The sequence below is a fragment of the Miscanthus floridulus genome, chromosome 2 (assembly GCF_019320115.1).
Source record: "Miscanthus floridulus cultivar M001 chromosome 2, ASM1932011v1, whole genome shotgun sequence".
NCBI lineage: Eukaryota > Viridiplantae > Streptophyta > Magnoliopsida > Poales > Poaceae > Miscanthus > Miscanthus floridulus.
Genome location: NC_089581.1, coordinates 44171910 through 44191049, shown reverse-complemented (window position 1 = coordinate 44191049; position 19140 = coordinate 44171910). Strand labels below are relative to the sequence as shown.

The following is a 19140-nucleotide window of genomic DNA, read 5'->3' as shown; positions in this document are numbered from 1 at the left end:
TTTCACCATTACTTATTTGTTCACACACACTTGTTACACCCCACGGATTGCAAAATTTAGGGGGAGCTTTTGTCTTGAGGTATGCAAATCATGTATAAGTGATTCTAGTTTATATTCAAATTCATGCATACATCAAGGGGGAGCTCTTCATAAATTTTGGGGTTCAAAAGCTTTAAATTCTTTCATTCTTATAAAAGCCTAAGTTGGTTGTCATCAATTACCAAAAAAGGGGAGATTGAAAGTGCATTTGCCCCCTAAGTGGGTTTTGGTGTAATGATGACATCCAAATTAGGGACTAATGTGATCTAAATGAGATATGTTGCAGCTATTAGTCCCATGAAAGAATCAAAGAGTTGATAAAGATGAAATTGTATCCCTCAATTCTTGAAGTTGTAAAGGCGGATGAACTCAAAATGATCTCCAAAGATTTTAATTTTGTTTTTGAGTTTAGGATCCACCGCACTATAAAGAGGGATGCAAGTTTAGTTGGTCTGAGGAAGATAGAGTGCTCAAGCATTTAAATAAAATCAAAAGAGAGTCAATCTAGCACTTCATGAGCACATAGAATAATTTTCTGTGACTTTCGATGTCGGAAGTCCTAACGTAAGTCAGAACTCCCGACAGTCGGAAATCCCGACCTAAGCCAGGAGTCCCAGCACCTGTGCTTCTGACTGCTCGTTGTCTGTGCACGTCGGAAGTCCCAACATTCGCTAGGAGTTCCGACCGTCGGAAGTCCCGACGTTCGCCGAGAGTTCCGACACTGACCTGACCTAAGCTGGGAGTCCCGGCATCAGCAGTGCTGGCTGTTTGTTTAACTGTGCATGTCAGAAGTCCCAATGTTTGCCGGGAGTTTCAACACTGACTTTCACCCATGGACTTCTGACCCATTGGGAACAGTATTTTCTGCTAACATCGGAAGTCCCGAGATCTGCGTCGGGACTCCCGACGTAGATCTGAACGGTTGGATTTTCACTTGGAGTATAAATACTCCTCTCTTCACTTCTAACCGTTACGGACTCATTTCACAGTTGACTCACTTCGTGCTGAACAGCTCCCAAGCAACTAAAGCACCCCTCTCCTTCCTCTTTTGCTCAAATCTTCGATTCCCTTAGTTTTTGAGTGAAAGGAGAGTGGATTAGGTGAGAGCATCACTTTGAAAAGCTTGAGCACTTGATTTCTTCGTTAAGCCGATTGTCTTTGCTTCTATTACTCTTGGGGCTTTGCCCCTAGCCGGCTAGGCATTGCCCAAGAGCTTCCATCTTATGGAAGAGCCTTAGAAAGTTTGTATCACCCTTTGATTTCTTAGTGGAAAGCTCAAGTGACCTTTGTGGTCGCTTTGAGAGAGGCAAGGAGGTGGAAAAGACTTCGACCTTAGTGGTCACCTCAACAATGAGGACGTAGGAGCTCCTTTGTGGGGTTGCCGAACCTCGGGATAAATCCTTGTGTCCCGCATGCCTGTTGTTATTGTGATTGCTTGAGATTACTTGTATGTGTTTGTCTCTTTGTCTCCAAAATCTCCATTTTAGGGTTTGGACTCGATCTACGGTTTGGAGGCATTACGATGTCAAGGGAGTGACCCAACATCTTCACCAAACCACTAGGAAGGGAGGTTGTAAGATTATTTATCCACAAAGTTAAATTTGGCACTGCTTTTGTAGTTCACTTAGGCATTCGGACTGCTGATGTTTGCATCGGGACTTCTGACAACATCGGGAGTTCCGACCCAAACGTCGGGACTTCCGACAGTGGCTGACAGATTTGAACTTAGCATTTGTAGTAAATTTTTAGATACGCCTATTCACCCCCCCCTTAGGCATTGTTAGATCCTTTCAGCCGCGCCATGCATGGTGGCGCGGTAGAGGGCTGACGTGGCGGCGACCGGAATCTCTGACCGATGATGTGGTAGGGTCTACCGCGCCAAGGTCGATGGCGCAGCAGTGCCACGCCCTGATCCATGGCGCGGCAGAGCCGAATGAAAATCCACGGCCAGTCCCGCCTGTCCGAACAGCAAGCTCGCCTGGCCACTACGTCCGCCGCCCGCCCGGCGGTACCTGGACGGTTTAATCAGAACGTGCCATGCCGATAGTGGGAGTTATTCTAAGTATTGCTTGACGTAAAATCAATAGTGGATTTGTTTCTGTCTTTTGTTGAATTTTTTTCACAGTCGAATAGAGAATTTGATAAGCCAATGATATTTTTTTCGTCTTTCATAATACGGTTAACAACCGTGTTAACTAATCGATTACGAAAAATTGGATCGGAATGAAACGAATATTTTTTAAGGGGACTTATTTATTTGGCTTTTTGCCCCCATATTGTAGGATCGGCGGTGATGCGACCATGGACCCCGGCTTCCTCGACCCCTCGCGCAAGACGCCGACCACCGGCATTGAGACACCCTGGGACTATCGATTTTCGAACTAGTCGCTACTTAATCTCACATGCAGTGATGCCGCGACGCATTGAAACGAATATGAAGCAAATAAATGAAGTCCGTGAGTAAGTTGACAAGCTGCCACATAACATTTTCATTGGTTTGACATAAGTTCGACATAACATAACCAACTAAGCCTGTAAGTTTCGGACGCCAATAATAGTTCGACCTAACAAACTAAGATCCAGGAGTGTAAGGATCCCTCGGACGCCTATGTCTCTTCGGATTTGTTGGAAACACATTGGGAGTGTAGCAAACGTCGGTGTGGTCGCGTCGCTGGTGCGTATGGCTTGTACAATGCAAGTATATGATATGTACGATTACTTAGAATTCTTTATGATCGTTAATTCATGTAGCCTACGTATTTAAAGAAACTACCTTTGTTAGTACCTATGAGGCTTCTTGGGTACCAAGCGGGGCACCACCTAGCTAAGACATGCCAATCTCGTTCTGTGGCCAATCGTCCCACTGGTCGTGCTATCTGTGGAAGCCTGGGGGGTCGTCGTCGTCGTCATCGTCGTCGTCGTTGTCCTCGGTTGCAGGGTCCTTTCCAGCGCTATGATGTGGTGGTGTACGCACCGCGGAAGTGGCACCTGTCACCGGCTAAGAAGAGTCGGCTATTGTCCTCAAAGAGGTTGAAGATGTGTCACCCGACCACACCGAGAGTGGCAGTTCCTCATAAGGAGTGTCCATGTAGCTCAGCTTTTGAGCTAGCTTCCTACAGCTCTTCTTCACCTTCTACATAAATAGACGTTAAAGTTAATGCATTTCCCAAACGCATATACACTAAAGAAACAATTTTGGAATGGACTAGTTTATGTTTACCTCCACAAAAGCCTTGAGAACGCTTGGCCCCTGCCCTCTAGACTTGTGAAACCGGAACGCTGCTTCGTTGGACAACCTCGACAATTGTGTTGCCTGGGTATAGAAACTTGGTTGAACAATTTTAGTATACATACTTAAATACCAAATGGATAACAAATTGTACCATTCAAGTATCTCACCACGTATCTTTGTAGCGGGGCTCTCTGTAGCTGTGTGTCCTCTCTAGTGGCAACGTCGTATACATCTTCGATCACATCTTCCATCGAGTCCTCGTCAATCGCCTCCTCAGTGTACGGGGGCTTGATATGTGTCCTCGTAGACCTGTGAAGCCAGTGCAGGTACTCATCGAAGGTGTACTGGTCGTGTGGAGGACCCGCATGGACCGGTTGTCGTTCCCTGGTCTCCCACAAGTGGATATGCGCGTTGTGTGTCACGCGCCAATTCTTGGTCTTGTACCTCTTCCTGCGGTCATACCTGCAACAAAATGATGTTAGTTGTACCACACACACCTCTGAATTGTAGCTTTGTTATTAATTGATAACGCACCCGTGCAATCCTTGGTTGGTGGAGTAAAGTGGTGGTGGGCAGCCTGTCATTCTTCCAAACTATCTGCAAACCCTGACAGGCAAGTGAATCTCGACCACGTGGAAGAAAATAAGAGGGACATTGCAGTGATACTCCTCTGACTCATCCCTAATGACAGGACTGAGATAGTACTAGAGCTCCAAAGCATCCCAAGGACACCAATGCACCTGAACATTTCATAATTGAGTTAGGCTGTGATATAGTGTAGACCGAATAAGACATAGGTATGATAGTAAAGAGAGTGTAACCTAGTGCTATGTTAGGACATCGAGACTGTCCGTGTACTCCCTGTACTTGCGCCTCGCATTCCCTCTAACTAACTCTGATTCCGTCCAGATAAACAGAGCTATAGGGAGTGTATCCTACCCGTTCCATTGCTGCATTGAACACGATAATGAATTAGCCATTAATAAACTCATCATATATAACCATATCGAAGAATATAATGAACCGAAGTACTTACCAGTAAACCAGTACTAAGGGGCCTCTCAACGGGCCATCGTTCTCAACACCAAACCTAGAGTAGGTACGAGCAACCTCCAAGGTTCGCATACCCTGAGGTGCAACGACAGGCAATGCATAGCTGTCGATACGTCCATGCCAGGACTGCGCTGCCCTAGCTGTACGACGCTATGTTCTCCCATGGCTGGCGTAGTATGTCAAGAAAGATCTAGCTGATGGTGTTGCCCGAGGCGTCTGGGAAGAGGAAAGCATCAAGAAAGTGACAGAGCCATACTCGAGCGAACTTGTCGATCTAAGCCTCCTCAGCCTGTGAGTCCAAGTAATCAAAGTTCCACTGAAAGCTCTAGTTTGGTTTTGGTGAATGGATGAAACCCTAAGTGCTAACCTAGTTTATCAAGTGATCATGAGATATGTAGCACATTCCAAGTGGTGAAGCAAATGAAGATCATGACATGATGATGGTGATGCCATGGTGATCATCAAGTGATTGGACTTGAAAAGAAGAAAGAGAAAAATAAAAAGCTCAAGGCAAAGGTATAAATAGTAGAAGTTATTTTGTTTTGGTGATCAAGACACTTAAAGAGTGTGATCACATTTAGGTTCGATAGCCGTACTATTAAAAGATGTGAAACTCGTATTGGAATGCGGTTATCAAAGTGCCACTAGATGCTCTAACTCATTGCATATGCATTTAGGATCTAGTGGAGTGCTAACACCCTTAAAATGTTTTTTTGTGAAAATATGCTAACACATGTGCACAAGGTGATACACTTGGTGGTTGGCACATTTGAGCAAGGGTTAGAAACTTCACCGGCGGAGTGTCTACTCGTAGAGTGCAGACAGTCCAACGGTGCCACCGGTGCCCTAAACTTAGGTGAACGTGGTCACTGTAAGTGACTAGATGGTGGTCTCTAAAGGACCGGCGCGTCTGGTCAGTAGCAGCAGAAGAAGCGCAGCGTCGATCGTTGATAGGACGCTAGCGCTGAAACGACCGGACGCTGGCTGGCTGTGTCCGGTCACACTAACATAGTCATGCATAGGGGAAACGCCAAGTGACCGGACGCTGGGTGAGTCCGATCGAGCATGACCGGACGCGTCCGGTCGTGAAAAGTCGTCTCTGGATGCTTACTGGAAATGACCGGACGCTGGGGTTCAGCATCGGTCACTTTGAGCTGCTGCGTCCGATCGTCACTTGACCGTTGAGATCAGACGATCAACATTTGAAGAGAGGGGACACGTGGCACGCATCGCGTGACCGGACGCTGAGGTCCAATGTTCGATCAATATGACCGGAGCGTCCGGTCACCCCGTGTTATGCCCAGTGAAGGGGTATAATGGCTCTATTTTGTGGAGACTTCTATTTAAGCCCCATGGCTGGCTCAAGCTCACTCTCTTGGCCATTTGCATTGACATAGCAACCTTGTGAGCTTAGCCAAAGCCCTCGCACTCATCTCCACCATTGATTCATCATCTTTGTGAGATTGGGAGAGAATCCAAGTGCATTGCTTGAATGTTTGCATCTAGAGACACTTGGTGTTCGTGTTTCGCTGCGGGATTCGCTTGTTACTCTTGGTGGTTGCCACCACCTAGACGGCTTGGAGCAACAAGGATCGTCGAGCAGAGGGTGGTAATTGTCTCTGACTCCGATCGTGGTGATTGTGAGGGGTTCTTAACCTTTTCCCGGCGGAGAGCCAAAAGATACTCTAGTGAATTGCTCGTGGCTTGTGTGATCCTCATCTTGTATTGGTTGTGTGGCACCCTATTGAGGGTTTGGCGTGTGATGCCAATTAGCTCGTGAACCTACAAGTGAGTGAATCGCCACAACGAGGAGTAGCTTGCCGGCAAGCAAGTGAACCTCGGTAAAAATCATCGTGTTCATCATTTGATTCCGAGGTGATTGGTCTTTATTGGTATTCATTCTTGTGATTGATTGGTTCCTTCTTCGACACGGCGATATAAACAAATTTCTCACTCTCATTACATTACCGCAAACTAGTTGTCAAGCTCTTTAGTGTAGCTAGTTGTGAAAGCTTGTTAGTTTGGTTAGTGTGGCTCTTTAGTTAGCTTTTGAGAGCACACCAACTTAGTGTAGTGTCATAACTATTGTGTAGATAGAAACTATATAAACTAGAATTGTGGTAGGTGACTTGCTATTTTAGTAGGCTAGCGCAACACTTGCTTTGCCTCATAATTGTCTAACCAGTTTGTTAAGTGTTGTTGTAGAAATTTTTAATAGGCTATTCACCCCCCTCTAGCCATTAGGACCTTTCATCCGTGATCCAGGATGACGAAACACCGGAAGTTTTCCTGAAATTTACCAAAGAAAATGAGACCCCAGGAAAGCAATGCAAGTATTAAATAGGCTTTAATTTCTCACTTATTTTTCTTGGAAACCTCGTCGTCCAGTGGAAGAAAGTCAGTAAACTGAACCATCGGTTCCCTCCAGTGATCGTTGTCAACTATCTCTGTCACTGGAAGTCCCCCAAACCGAAGGCCAAAAATAGCCTTCACGTCCTGCATGGTCAAGGCCATCTCACCACAAGGTAGGTGGAACGTGTGGGTCTCAGACCTCCACCTGTTATATAAATAGAACGACTGTTAGTTGCCTCAAATTTGTTATAAGAAAGTTTACGTACAAAGAATGCACTCGCGTCTGTCTACAGCTGCAGTAAGTAGTGCTGGATCAAGGGGCGGAAGACCGTGGTTGACAACACGGACAAGCTCGAGAAAGCCGGCACGCCGTATGTATGACGCATAACGCTCGTCCCACTAGTACGCCCTGGTGTGCGTGCGGGGCCTCAAAGTAGGCAAGGCCACCTCTGCGTCGTTGTCACTCAAGATGTGTGCTCGGCGCTGGTCGTCGTACTCTACCTCAAGAATAGGGTACAACGGGTGCTGCATGGAAGGGGTCATACTGTTACAAATTGATAAACTAAGCGTTAGAGTATTTAAATTAACAAAATTTAAATTAACATTATGTAGCATTACAAAATTTGAACTACTTGTTATGCAATACGAACATAATATGAAAGCACATGTATATATTCAAAGTAACATTAACAGACATATCAGACACTAGTAACATAAACAACTTCAATAGGAATATAAGCATTTGACGAAACTTCATGAAGTCATCAAAATTGACATATCACGCACTAGTAAGTACCGACATTTGTAAACTAGTATCTATACCCAAAATCCCTAACTAAATAACTAACTATAAACTAAATAATAAATACCTAATCAATCCCTAAACCCAAAATCCTAACTATACTAGAACACACAACCTCAAACCTAAAAACTACATACGTAAATCACAAACAAATTCACTAACCTAACTATCCTAAATCACTAACTATCCTAAATTTGACAAACTATCATAAATCAATAACAATCATAAAACACTAACTATCCTAAATTACTATCCTAAATCACTAATTATCCTAAAACAATAATAATCAAAATAACATGAAATCGAGAGGGAGGTACCTTAGGAGCGGGCGGCCTTGACACGCCGGCGTTCGTGGCGCGGTCGGCGCAGGCGCTGCGCGGCGGGAGTGGCCGGGTGCGGCGTAAGCGGGCGCTACGCGGCGGCGAGGCGCGTGCGGCTAGCGACGAGCGATGCACAGCGACGAGCGGGTGGGCAGGGTGCGGGCGGGCAAGCGGGCTCGCTCGCGATATTTATTTGGCCCAGCCGCGCCATGCTCCATGACGCGGCACTGCTGTGCCAAAATTGATGGCGCGGCAGAGCCCTACCATGTCAACAATCGCGATTCCGATCGTCGCCACGTCAGCCCGCTGCCGCGCCACCATACATGATGCGACACAGGCATTTGGCCACGCCAGGGCAATAGACATGGCCAAAAGTGTTAGTTTTTTTTAAAAAAAACAGTGTTAGATTTAAAATTAGTTTTCAAAAAATGTTAAAATAAAAAAAATCTAGGGTGAGGGGTGATGCACGCGGGGCAGACCGTAGAGAGGACGCACATGCACTAGAGTGGCTCACGGTTTTGGTCCACTACTGATAGGTGAGTCCCATTTGAACCGATCACCCCAACCAAACAAAGAACAGAGGTAAATCTATCCCTCTCAACCAAGCACAAACAAACACATCTAAGACACCACCATTCCGATTTCCGAAGGTATAATAGGCGCAACAACCTGGCCTCTCAAAAAACAGTACTCGTAGCTCCCTACATCATGCCCCAACTATAATCCATTGTCGTCACTCGTCAGACAGCATGCAACTTGCTCAAGCAGCCTGGTAGGATAGATAAGCAACCAAAACCTTTCGCACTGTTACGCTGCAATCAAAACTGTGCTGTTGTACATAATGACATATTTTATAAATTTTGGACAAGAACTGCTACCCTTTTTTTCTCTGAAGGGGTGCATCTCAAGTGAACACAGAATCATTCAGGATCCAACAAAACAGTCAAAGCTCACTGTACTTTCTTGCTAGGGATTCTGCTTTGTGCTCGCTGCCAGCAGTCACAATATAACCAGCTCCAACCTGAAAAATGGGAGATTGAAGAAATAAATATGAATTTAAGCTTTGCATCCATTTCAGTTAACAAACTGGTAAGCAGCTGCACTCCACATGATAAGACCATCACTGCGCAACTAAGGAGCTCCACTCCTGATCAAGATAAAATCACTATATACCTTGACAGTCCAAAAAACAAACTTTTGGCCACTAATGATTATTTTTCTAATAAATAAACCTAGGAAGGCTATGACACAATGGAAGATATTGCTGGCCAATTCTGCTACAGGGAGTACAGAAGAGAGTACCTGGCAATCTTTCAGAACAGCCCGTTCTTGCAGTTGAACATTATTACATACAACAGAACCTTGGATGTGGCAACCATCTTCCATAACAACGTGATTCATCACAACAGAGTTGACAATCTGCAGGAAATGATTTCTTTCATGAGAAGGAAACAAAGAAGCTTTAAACCAGAATGGAACTTAAATCTGGCATGGATATCTAAGGCCAAACAGTAATTCAATTAAGCATCAAGATATAACTGCAAGACAATCACAAAGGATACCTTACAGAGAACAAACATCTATTACCACCTAAAAAGCGTGAGGAGGTTTCATCCACAGCTATTTCGTGCGCCCGCACCCCAGGCTATGGAACCGAGACCGAACCCGCGTCTGCGCTGTCTCCCCACGCCCGCCCCGCATGCCCCCAGGCCGTACGGTGCATGCCCTCATGCAATGCGATGAAGAGTCCAAACCCACGCCGTTGCATGCCGTGTAAACAGCTGGTGCAATACGGAGCCGAGACATCATGCTGATGCCATATACGTTCTTTTTCCTTGGAAAATAAAAAACGTGAATACACTACCAATACTAGAAAGCAATACGCAGGAGCCGCCTCTCAACAAACACGCAAGCCGTAAGTAGCTTGCCCTGCTAGCAGTGGGATCCACTCAAACAAGAAAGGAGCATTTGCAAATGCTTTTGTAAGCGTAATTAAATTAATTATTAAATGATTAAAACATTTAAATGCATACTGCAGGAGTAAACGATAAGAGAAATTATTATTGGTTTTTTAGGTTTTTGGAGAACTTATGTAATGCTTGGGTTTCCAGAGCACACCAAAGATGTCATGACAGATGAAGGTCTTTTGATTTAGTTTTTGACTTTTAAGAAAATTAAATGATAATAAAGATCAGGGAATGTGCTTTGTATTTTCTATGTCTAAGCCACAGGCCAAGTGCGTCGCTGTCGGGCAGACCCAGTGCCGGAGGCTCCCACATGAGTGGGGTCTGGGGAAGGAAAAAACGAGGCAAGCCGTCCCCACGCAAAATCCGCGGAGAGGCTGCTTCGAACCCGCGACCTGGTGACATGGACAAAAGTTTGTGACCCGGTGCAACGCACGGGCACATATCTAGTATATTATCAATTGCATCTTGCTAGTTAACAGAAAATCTTTGAAAGGTTTATGAACATTGACTCCTTTTGCAAGGAATACAGCATGATGGCGAAGAATAGTAGTATAGAAATATGGATACCCATGCCTCTGCAGGGAAGGATATATTAAGGAACGTTCTGAAGCCTAAGCAAGCTAGATCTAAAAGAACACTACTGGTTACAAATACAACCAGTTTCTGTGCCCTGTAATGCACACCCAACATGCCAATTCCTAGTTTTGCTACATAAGCCAGCAAGTACAGCTTTTTAGCATGATATCAAGGTAGTAATTTTTTTTACCGAGAGCAATGTTTTCAAGTCGTCCGATTAATCGCGATTAATCACGATTAATCGTCCTAATCGGTCCCTGCTGACTGATTAGGGGTACCGTCGACTTGTACAAGTCGTCCGATTAATCGCGATTAATCGTCCTAGTCGGTCCCATGGCGACTAGGTTCGACTGGATGACTTGAAAACATTGACCGAGAGCATACAAAAATCATTAAAATGGAATAGCAAGTCACACTGGAATTACCTTTACATTGGAACCAATTCGGCAATGACGACCAATTACGGATCGCTTCACACTACACTTGTCACCTAGCTGTGAACCCTCAGCAAGAATACAATGTGGTCCTATCTAAACAAACATAAAATACAACACAATAAGCCAAAACAGAAATTGTAACCATTTCAAACATCAAATATCATGCAGAATTGGATTAAAAAAATCTCATTATTAATGTACCAAAAGCACTTTTCCTCTGAAGTCAAATAGATAATCAAGACATGCAACCAAACATTGTAAAGTTTGATCATTGGCATGCATTAAAAAAGTCTTAGATTTGTCACATGAAAAACCATTATTAATCTCTCAATAAAAGTACTTTCATGTCATGATCCCTCTTTAAATGCTTGCCAACATGGCAAAGTAATCACAATTTTAACTGAAGCATACTGATATTGAAAACCCACAAATGAAAGATCAATATTATCTTAAAGCAAACAAATCAATATTTTCATATATATACACAACATGGTAGCAGCTAACATAATCACATCCTAAATTCATTTCACGATATGTTCTCTGTATTTTCAGGCGACCATCATATGATGCTAGATTGCTAGTACTTCAGCAGACTTACTGTAGTCTTTGATCCAAGAACAGAGGATGGGTGGATGATATTGTTTTGTGCGGAGAACGAATAACCAGACAGGTGGCTAGCTTCCCCTATAACCTTCAATACAAAATAATATTAACTTAATCATGATTCAATAGTGGTGCATGTGACAAAATAATTCCCTGTAGAATGAAATCCTTACATCTCGATTGATATCACAATATGATTGAATTGAGTTCAAACGGTGACAGTATTTGCTTTTAGTAGCAATATAAGCACAGCACCTATGTCCACCACTTGATCTTGATAGTACATTCTGTTTGAAAGCAGATGATGCAATGACACGATGCTGCGACAAACACTGCAAATTACCACTGGACTGAACAGCACTGCTCCCAGTTTCATCAACTGCTGTTCCACTGCCACCTGATGGAGCTGATCTCTGTTCATGTTTACAACAGTTAAATACTGCTTCAGACGAAAGTGTTACATGTTTACATGTTATTAAGCATGAGCATACCAATTGACTCCTAACTAAATACGGGAGGACTTCAAGTCTAATGCTACGGTATGCTTCCTTCTGTTCCAGTACGTCCTGTAATATTGTCCTGTGACCAGCAGTAAATTATGGCTTGAGTGTGAGCATATTTAAAAGAATAACCCAACAAGACATAACAAAAGGTTTAAAAAAATATAGACTAACCTCTTAAAAGCATAAAGATGTGCATCCATTAGGTCACTTCGAATTTCCATCTAACAAAAGAAGGATATCATATTTAGTTTAATTTATAGTTCATCAAACCAATCAAACTGAGTGCTTTTCTGAATTTAAATTAAACCAAATCATTACAGACCGATTAACATGACTGTTATTAATTCACATTAAAATTTTATATGACCATCCAACAAAAATGCAATTATTAAGTGTCTAAGTACCGTATATCGCAACTAAGCTATCAAGGGACTGAGACCGTCTTAAAAGTAAAAAAGAACTTGACCACAGGGAGAAGACTTCACCCTGGCTTCGCCTTTAAGGAGTGCCCAACCATGGCTGGCTAGAAAACTCGCAGAAACCAGTTCTCAGGAGAGCTGGCTGGCAAGTGGCGAGCCTCACTACTGGAGGTTCTACCAATTGAGCTATCATTCAGTTCCCAGAACAGATCGTCCATAAAGGGACGATAAGTTTCTTCACTTGCTTTCTTAGAAGAGTATGACTCCTATATTACCAGTTGTTGTGTTACTTGTAAACAAATAACGTGGTGTACACAGACAACAAAAATGAATAAGATTTTACAGACTTCTGACAGCTAAGTTGTGCTTTTGTGAAGTTTGAGGTTATATCAGATTGCCCCATCAATCAATAAAATTTCAAAGACTCAATACTTTTCATCAAGTAATGTGTCCATAGGCCCATAGCTAAGGTACTAAAGTTTTAGCCCAAAATGAGCATGTCTTGCGATACCAACCCACAACTTTGTTAAAAGGAGGTTTTAGAAAATCAAAAAACAAAGGGTGAATTAAGCTTTGAAATACATTTATATTTGGTAACATCCTATACCAGTGCCCATGATGAAGAGGGCATACAGGAGCAAAAAGAACCAAAATAAAATAAAATACCTCACTTCAAATGCCAAATCATTGGATTCTGTACATTATTGACTTCCAAGACCTGCTAACCATAACATAAGACAGAACGGCCGAAAACAAAGTAACAAGATTACTCCATGCACCCCTAAGATAATCATATTCCAAAAAATAAAGGAATACCCAAACTCCGAAGGACGACCATACCAGATACTGTTCAATGTCATAATCCAACAACCCAGCAATATTAACATGATTAAAAGGCCAGTATATATATAAAATAGAGAAGACAAATAGTAAGGAGATGTGTTTTATAATTTATATAGGAGAACATTGTTGAAAGCTGAAATAGACTTTGTGAAAGTTTCCATTTTTCCGATGCTTCCAACAGAAATGAAGAGGTGTGAGTTATTAATTATTACTTATCAGATTTGTGCAACTCATCATGATTTGTGCTTGACAGTCAGTATAAACAGCAGCTACTTTGAGTCTGTAAAGCTAGCTTATTACTGTGTGAACATCGAATTATTCTAGTGACAGGTATAGTACCAAATCAATAGCAATATAGCACAAGATTTTTCCCGTGTTACAAATACTCCACAGTTGCCATGCCTAAGGGGTGTTTAGATCTCAGGGCTAAAAATTAGTCATCGTACGATAATAGGCTAAATGTGAACTAATTTTTCTAATGGCCTCTAACGGTCTAACCATCAACTAATCGTCATTAATTTTTTCAGTCTATGTTTAGTCCTTCTATTTGGCATCTAAAACCCAGGATTAGTTTTTACTCCTGAGATCCAAACACCCCTCCGAGTGACTATGACAAGAACCCAATCTTCCAGCAATACTCCTATATCTTAAATTCTTAATATAGATGGCTGCCCATGGGCCACTGATTTGTCTATCTAAATCACTGCACAGACAATCCAGTTGCAAAAACTTGAGACTGACACAACCTAGCATTGGCCTGTTTGTTTTTCAAGAATCATGATGCGTAACAATGTCACCATAAGTATAGCATAGCACTGAAACTCGAAATTCCTCAAAAACAAATGTAGCTGAGGTGATACATAGAATAGGTGCCTTACCTGACCAACAGCCTGTATTTTTCTTTTATGAACTTGAACATCTTTTTCAACATCAGTTCCTACAGGTGACATTGAAAGATATGAGAATCATGCATGCATGACATTACTAGCCTTCTATTACACTTAATGAAATCACAGTAAGCAAACCTGACACGATATGCAACAAGAATTGTTTACTCCTATCCAGCCCTACTATGTTCAAACGATTTGGCTTTTTAGCTTTATCTTTCCCACTAGAAGAAGCAGTGTCTGAAGGACCACTAACAGGAACAGAACATAGTAAAGCAGTAACAGCTGCACCATTTCTTCTATGAGTAGCAGCAACAGCCCCAGGCAACACATCTGTTACCAGGTCACCGCTAACTACCTATTCAAACACAGCTCAATGTGTTAGAATCGTGCAACATTTTGTCAACATTGCCATAGTATGAAAGCACAAACATTACCAAAATATCATTTGCCGTCAGTCGCTTCGAAATAGCTCGTAATGCACCAGCACTTCCAAGGTCTTCAGAAACCACAACTACCTGAATACAAACAAGAGTTACTTCCACAAATAAAATGAAAATATGTTCCACTACAGTCACTCAAATGTTTGTCAATGAGATTGAGCTTATAGCATAACATAAATAAACAAATGCCAATCAAAGAAAACAAAGAATTAGGAGAGAACCTTATAAAAACAAGAATGAACTCAAGAAGTTGAAGTTACTTTACTAGAAATAGAATCATATATTATACTGACTTTATATATAATATAACATGAACAGAAACATCCATGGGCTTAATGATTAGCATTGATGAAAAAAGGAAATAAGTTAGAACAAAGACATGCTCACAAGATATTTAAATTTTAATGGAGTTATGTTTGGATTGACATATAGTCTCACGCCATCAAAGAAAGTGTTGAAAAATCAACAAAGATTACATTCAAGCATTGGTAGAAAAATATAAATCTTGTAAGCAGTGTTTTTCTAAACGCTAAACGGTAAACAGTCGGTCACCTACCGTTTAGCCATTATTCGGGCAAAACGTCCCATTAAACGGGCTAAACGGCCAATTAAACGGGGTAAACGGGTGATTAAATGGAAACGGTGCACCACCGTGTAGCGTTTACACGGTGTTTAAACGGGCTAAACAACCGTTTAGGCGAACAGTGCTTGTAAGATTCAAACTAGTAGCCAGCTTAATTCCAACTTTAAACGCAAGAAAGAGCAACAATGGGAGAGCACAGTGAGAGTACACTCTTGTTTGAATAACAATTAACAAATGAACAACATGAAATGGTACTGAGATATGGAGGGAACATACTTGAAATCAAATTTTCATTTAGAACTAAAGAATTCGCTTATGTTATGCTACATTCATAAATCATAAATAAATCAACATCCATGTTGTAGAAGGCATTTGATTCAAAACTTGGGGAGCGATTGGCTGCTGCCTAGTGCCTCATCTCCACTTAGGTGGCTAACTAGCATGGAAGGAAGTTGTAGCAAAAAAAAGGATAGGAGCTCGCTCAAAAAAGACAGTAGGGGAGGCCAAACAACACCTAAGTCGCAGCCTCTCCAACGCTGATTAGCCTTCAATAGTCGTAAATATCAGCACCTCAACAACACAGACAAACAGGTATCAGGTATGATAGCATATCCACGCTTCAAGACCAGTTTGTTTAAATGAAATTCCACTCACAACACATGAGAAAAATTTTCCACAAAAAAACATATAGAGTCCCAATGACAATGCAGGGATGAGGTAACCTGCCTCCATAGACAGCCTACCATAACAAATGCTAGTAGATGGGTGCCTAGTCAAACTAACTCAAAATCCACATGAAAAATAATCTAATCTATCTAAGAACTAAAACATTGACCTAATACCTAGTTCTAAAGGCTTGATTAGTTCTGCCATGAAAATGTATCCAACTAATTTATCTTCATGCATCCTTAGAACAAATTTATACGCTTGTTTCTAGGATCTTCTCCAATTACATACTCTTAGCACTAACACAAAGGCAATACCCCAAGTAACCAAGCATTGGGCATTGCAATCAAAGACACAGAATCAGAAGCAAACTCACCTCCACTCGAAGCCGATCCAGGTATGCACTGGATACCCAAGCGTCGACAAGCTGCGCAGCTTCCTGCCCCTCAACCACCTGCACCACACCACATCAGCCAAACAATATCCTGCTCGTGGCTTGGGAAGTTGGGACCACAGCCGTGACAGGAGGAAGAGAAGCAGAAGAGCGAGGAGCTCACCACGATGAGGTCCTTGAGGTCGCTGGCCTCAAGGAGGTCCAGCGCGTAAGAGAGCACGGGGCGGTTGGCGACCGGGAGCAACGCCTTGGGAACGTCCTGCTCAGTGAAGAGGAGGAAGCTTAGGTACAGGTTAAGACGCGAGACTAACAGGGATGAGGTGAGGTGAGATGGGAAAAAGGAGAAGGGGGGATACCACCTTGGAAACGAGGGGCGAGAGTTTCTCAGAGTCGGAGGTGCCGCCGGCGAGGACAACGACCTGGAAGTCCATCTCCGACGAAATTGCGGCGGTTGAGGGGGTCACCGGCTCGTTGGATAGCCCCTTGACGCCGCCTCTCGACTTACTACTAGTGCTAGCGTTAGGGGCGGGAACCGGGGAGGAGAGGATGAGGCGGCGAAGGAGGACAGCAAGACGGAGTCGTGCACGGTGGCGGCCTGGCAGGCGGCGGCGATCGTCTCAAGCGTCGGCCGTGGCCCGTGGCGGCGCCGATGCCCGATGGGGAGTGGGAGACTCTGGAGGCTTAGGGCTGCAATTGCCAAACTGGGCCTTTTCCTTATCGTCGGGCCGGGCTTTCGTACTGTGCAACGAACTGGGCCATTGGGCTACGTTGTACTCCGTAACAGAATAGATCGAGAGACATGCGCGAGAGTTTTACATACAGGAAGTAAAAAAATTGTAACGCTTTTTTTTTAGAAATAGTGTGATATCAGCAAGTTAGCACCAATCGTAAAAAATGTGGAATTATGCAAATTTTCATTAAGACCCGTTTAGATCCTTAGAATTAAATTTCTTCTAATAATTATAATTTAGACACATTAATATCAAATTCAAAACCAAATAACCTAATATAAAAAAATAAGTTTGAGTTGGAGAGGAAAGAGGAAGCCTGAGCGGTTCACGCCTCCCATCCAACCAATTTGATCTAATAAGCTCTTAAAGGCCTTTAGCAACGAAGGATTTGGTATTCTCGTTACCTACCTGAAAGCAGTGATGTCCGTACCAAAATAGTCTTAAAAAAGTTAAATGCACCGTAGGTCTATTAACTTTAGGTGGTGTGTCATCTAGGTCCATCAACTTTTAAACTGTATTTTGAGGTTCATTAATTTTTGGTGGTATGTTGTCTAGGTCCATTAACTTTTAAACTGTATTTTTTGGTCCATTAACTTTTGATGGTGCGTCATCTAGGTCCATTAACTTTTAAATTGTATTTTTGGGTCCCTAAACTTTTTAATTGGTTCACTTTAGGTCCATACCCCTTCGTTTAGCGAATAGATCTGACATGACACGCCAAAAAAGCAGCCACCGTGGAATACAGGACGAGATCATCATCCGGAGATAATCTTCAATACGAAAAACCTGATGGGATCACCATCTAGGGTTTCTCGAGCAACGGCTCGACGGGGAATAAACTCCACAATAAAATCCAGTCTAATCTACCCAGTACACGGCCGAAGGCCACAAGAATAGGCACGTAGGCCACCTGACACAAACAAAACTCGGACTCCACTAGCCCAACTAGGACCGATTAACCCTGAGTCCCTGATTCGGCTAACATGCATTGCACGTCAAACGTAGCCACCAATTTGATTCCCGTACACAGGTGCACGCAGGCACTAAAAGTTAGATGCTAGATAAAAGATCGTGTATCACAACTAGATAAAAAACTAATGCATGAAAATAATAAAATACTACGGCAAGGATGCTAATCACGTTGGGAAAATTTCATTAATGATCTCCACATCTTTAGAATTAGTACTGATGTATTTTGTTGGCTTTATTTTCTTCTTCTTTCCACGCAACAATAAGACACCTCTATAAAATATCTTTGATGATAGTCCAGCAGTTTGTAAATTTCTTCATGTCCACAATATATTTATCTTTAAAAATAATAGTCCTAAATTTAAGATCAGAGGATATTAACGAATTACCAGCTGCTATATTTGAATTATTACTAGACAAGTCTCCATGAACATCTTGAGAAGCTATGGGCTTAGCACCTACTCCACGATGGCTGCTTATTTGACGTGCTATGTCAGATTTATTCGTTAAATGAAGGGGTATGGACCTATGGTGAACCAGTTAAAAAGTTTAGAGACCCAAAAATACAATTTGAAAGTTGATGGACCTGGATGACACACCACCAAAAGTTAATGGACCCAAAAATACAATTTGAAAGTTGATAGACCTGGATGATACACCATCAAAAGTTAATGGATCCAAAAATACAGTTTAAAAATTGATGGATCTAGATAACACACCACCAAAAATTAATGGACCTACGGTGCATTTAACTCTCTAAAAAATTATGAGAAAGACTAGCGTTCGGATGCTAGGACATCTGGACGCGGCGTCTTATAAGTGCAATCAAGCCTTAATGTGAGTTTTGGTGTTGATGACCACCTAATTAGAGAACTAATGAGATTTATTAAGATAACAAGCAGGGAATTCATTATAGAGGATGCTACATGGAAAGAAGAAGCCCCAAAATACAAATAAGGATGGCACCGCGCTCAAAGGAGTTTTGAATTCTTTTGTCTTTTAAAATTGAGTATGAAAAAATCTATACTATAAAGGGGGACACTACAACTAGTTAAAAGTGTGCGACCAAATGCTCAATCTTTACACAAAACATCATCACACCTCAGCCAAGACAGCTAACTTAACAACTTCTTCACCCTTATTGTCTTGCTGGGTGCGACAGTGCCACACCTGGAGAGAGGCACTGTCGTACTTAGGGCAGCATTGCCATAGTTAAGAAACCGTTTGGAGGCAGGGGGTATTTATACTTTTCCCTATCCTCCATAACAACTCTCTCTTCTTCCCCAATGGTTCAGACCGACGAAAATCAGCAGGTGCTCAT

At 42.6% G+C, this 19140-nt stretch overlaps 1 protein-coding gene and 1 long non-coding RNA gene across 4 annotated transcripts; both read right to left on the bottom strand.

Moving 5' to 3' along the window:
• Window positions 1-2914: 2914 nt before the first annotated feature.
• On the bottom strand, window positions 2915-4200 carry LOC136538643 (uncharacterized). The gene is made up of 5 exons (XR_010779411.1): window positions 4093-4200; window positions 3806-4011; window positions 3439-3733; window positions 3260-3365; window positions 2915-3172 (listed from the first exon to the last, which is right to left on the bottom strand). It is a non-coding gene; the product is annotated as an uncharacterized lncRNA (long non-coding RNA).
• Window positions 4201-8321: 4121 nt separating this feature from the next.
• Window positions 8322-16805, bottom strand: LOC136538642 (uncharacterized). 3 transcript variants are annotated; one of them, XR_010779410.1, is made up of 13 exons: window positions 16479-16805; window positions 16283-16378; window positions 16102-16179; window positions 14471-14551; window positions 14172-14391; window positions 14025-14083; window positions 12056-12105; window positions 11555-11960; window positions 11377-11469; window positions 10767-10871; window positions 9101-9217; window positions 8677-8819; window positions 8322-8567 (listed from the first exon to the last, which is right to left on the bottom strand). XR_010779410.1 is itself a non-coding variant. In XM_066530609.1 (13 exons), exons 1-13 carry the CDS (start codon window positions 16548-16550, stop codon window positions 8742-8744), a joined length of 1377 nt encoding a protein of 458 aa, XP_066386706.1. In that variant the 5' UTR covers window positions 16551-16805; the 3' UTR covers window positions 8327-8741. The 3 variants fall into 3 exon arrangements, 2 of the variants coding, with proteins under 2 accessions (XP_066386705.1, XP_066386706.1); XM_066530609.1 differs by having other exon boundaries at window positions 8327-8819; window positions 11555-11794; window positions 11873-11960; XM_066530608.1 differs by having other exon boundaries at window positions 8322-8819.
• Between the last annotated feature and the right edge of the window lie 2335 nt (window positions 16806-19140).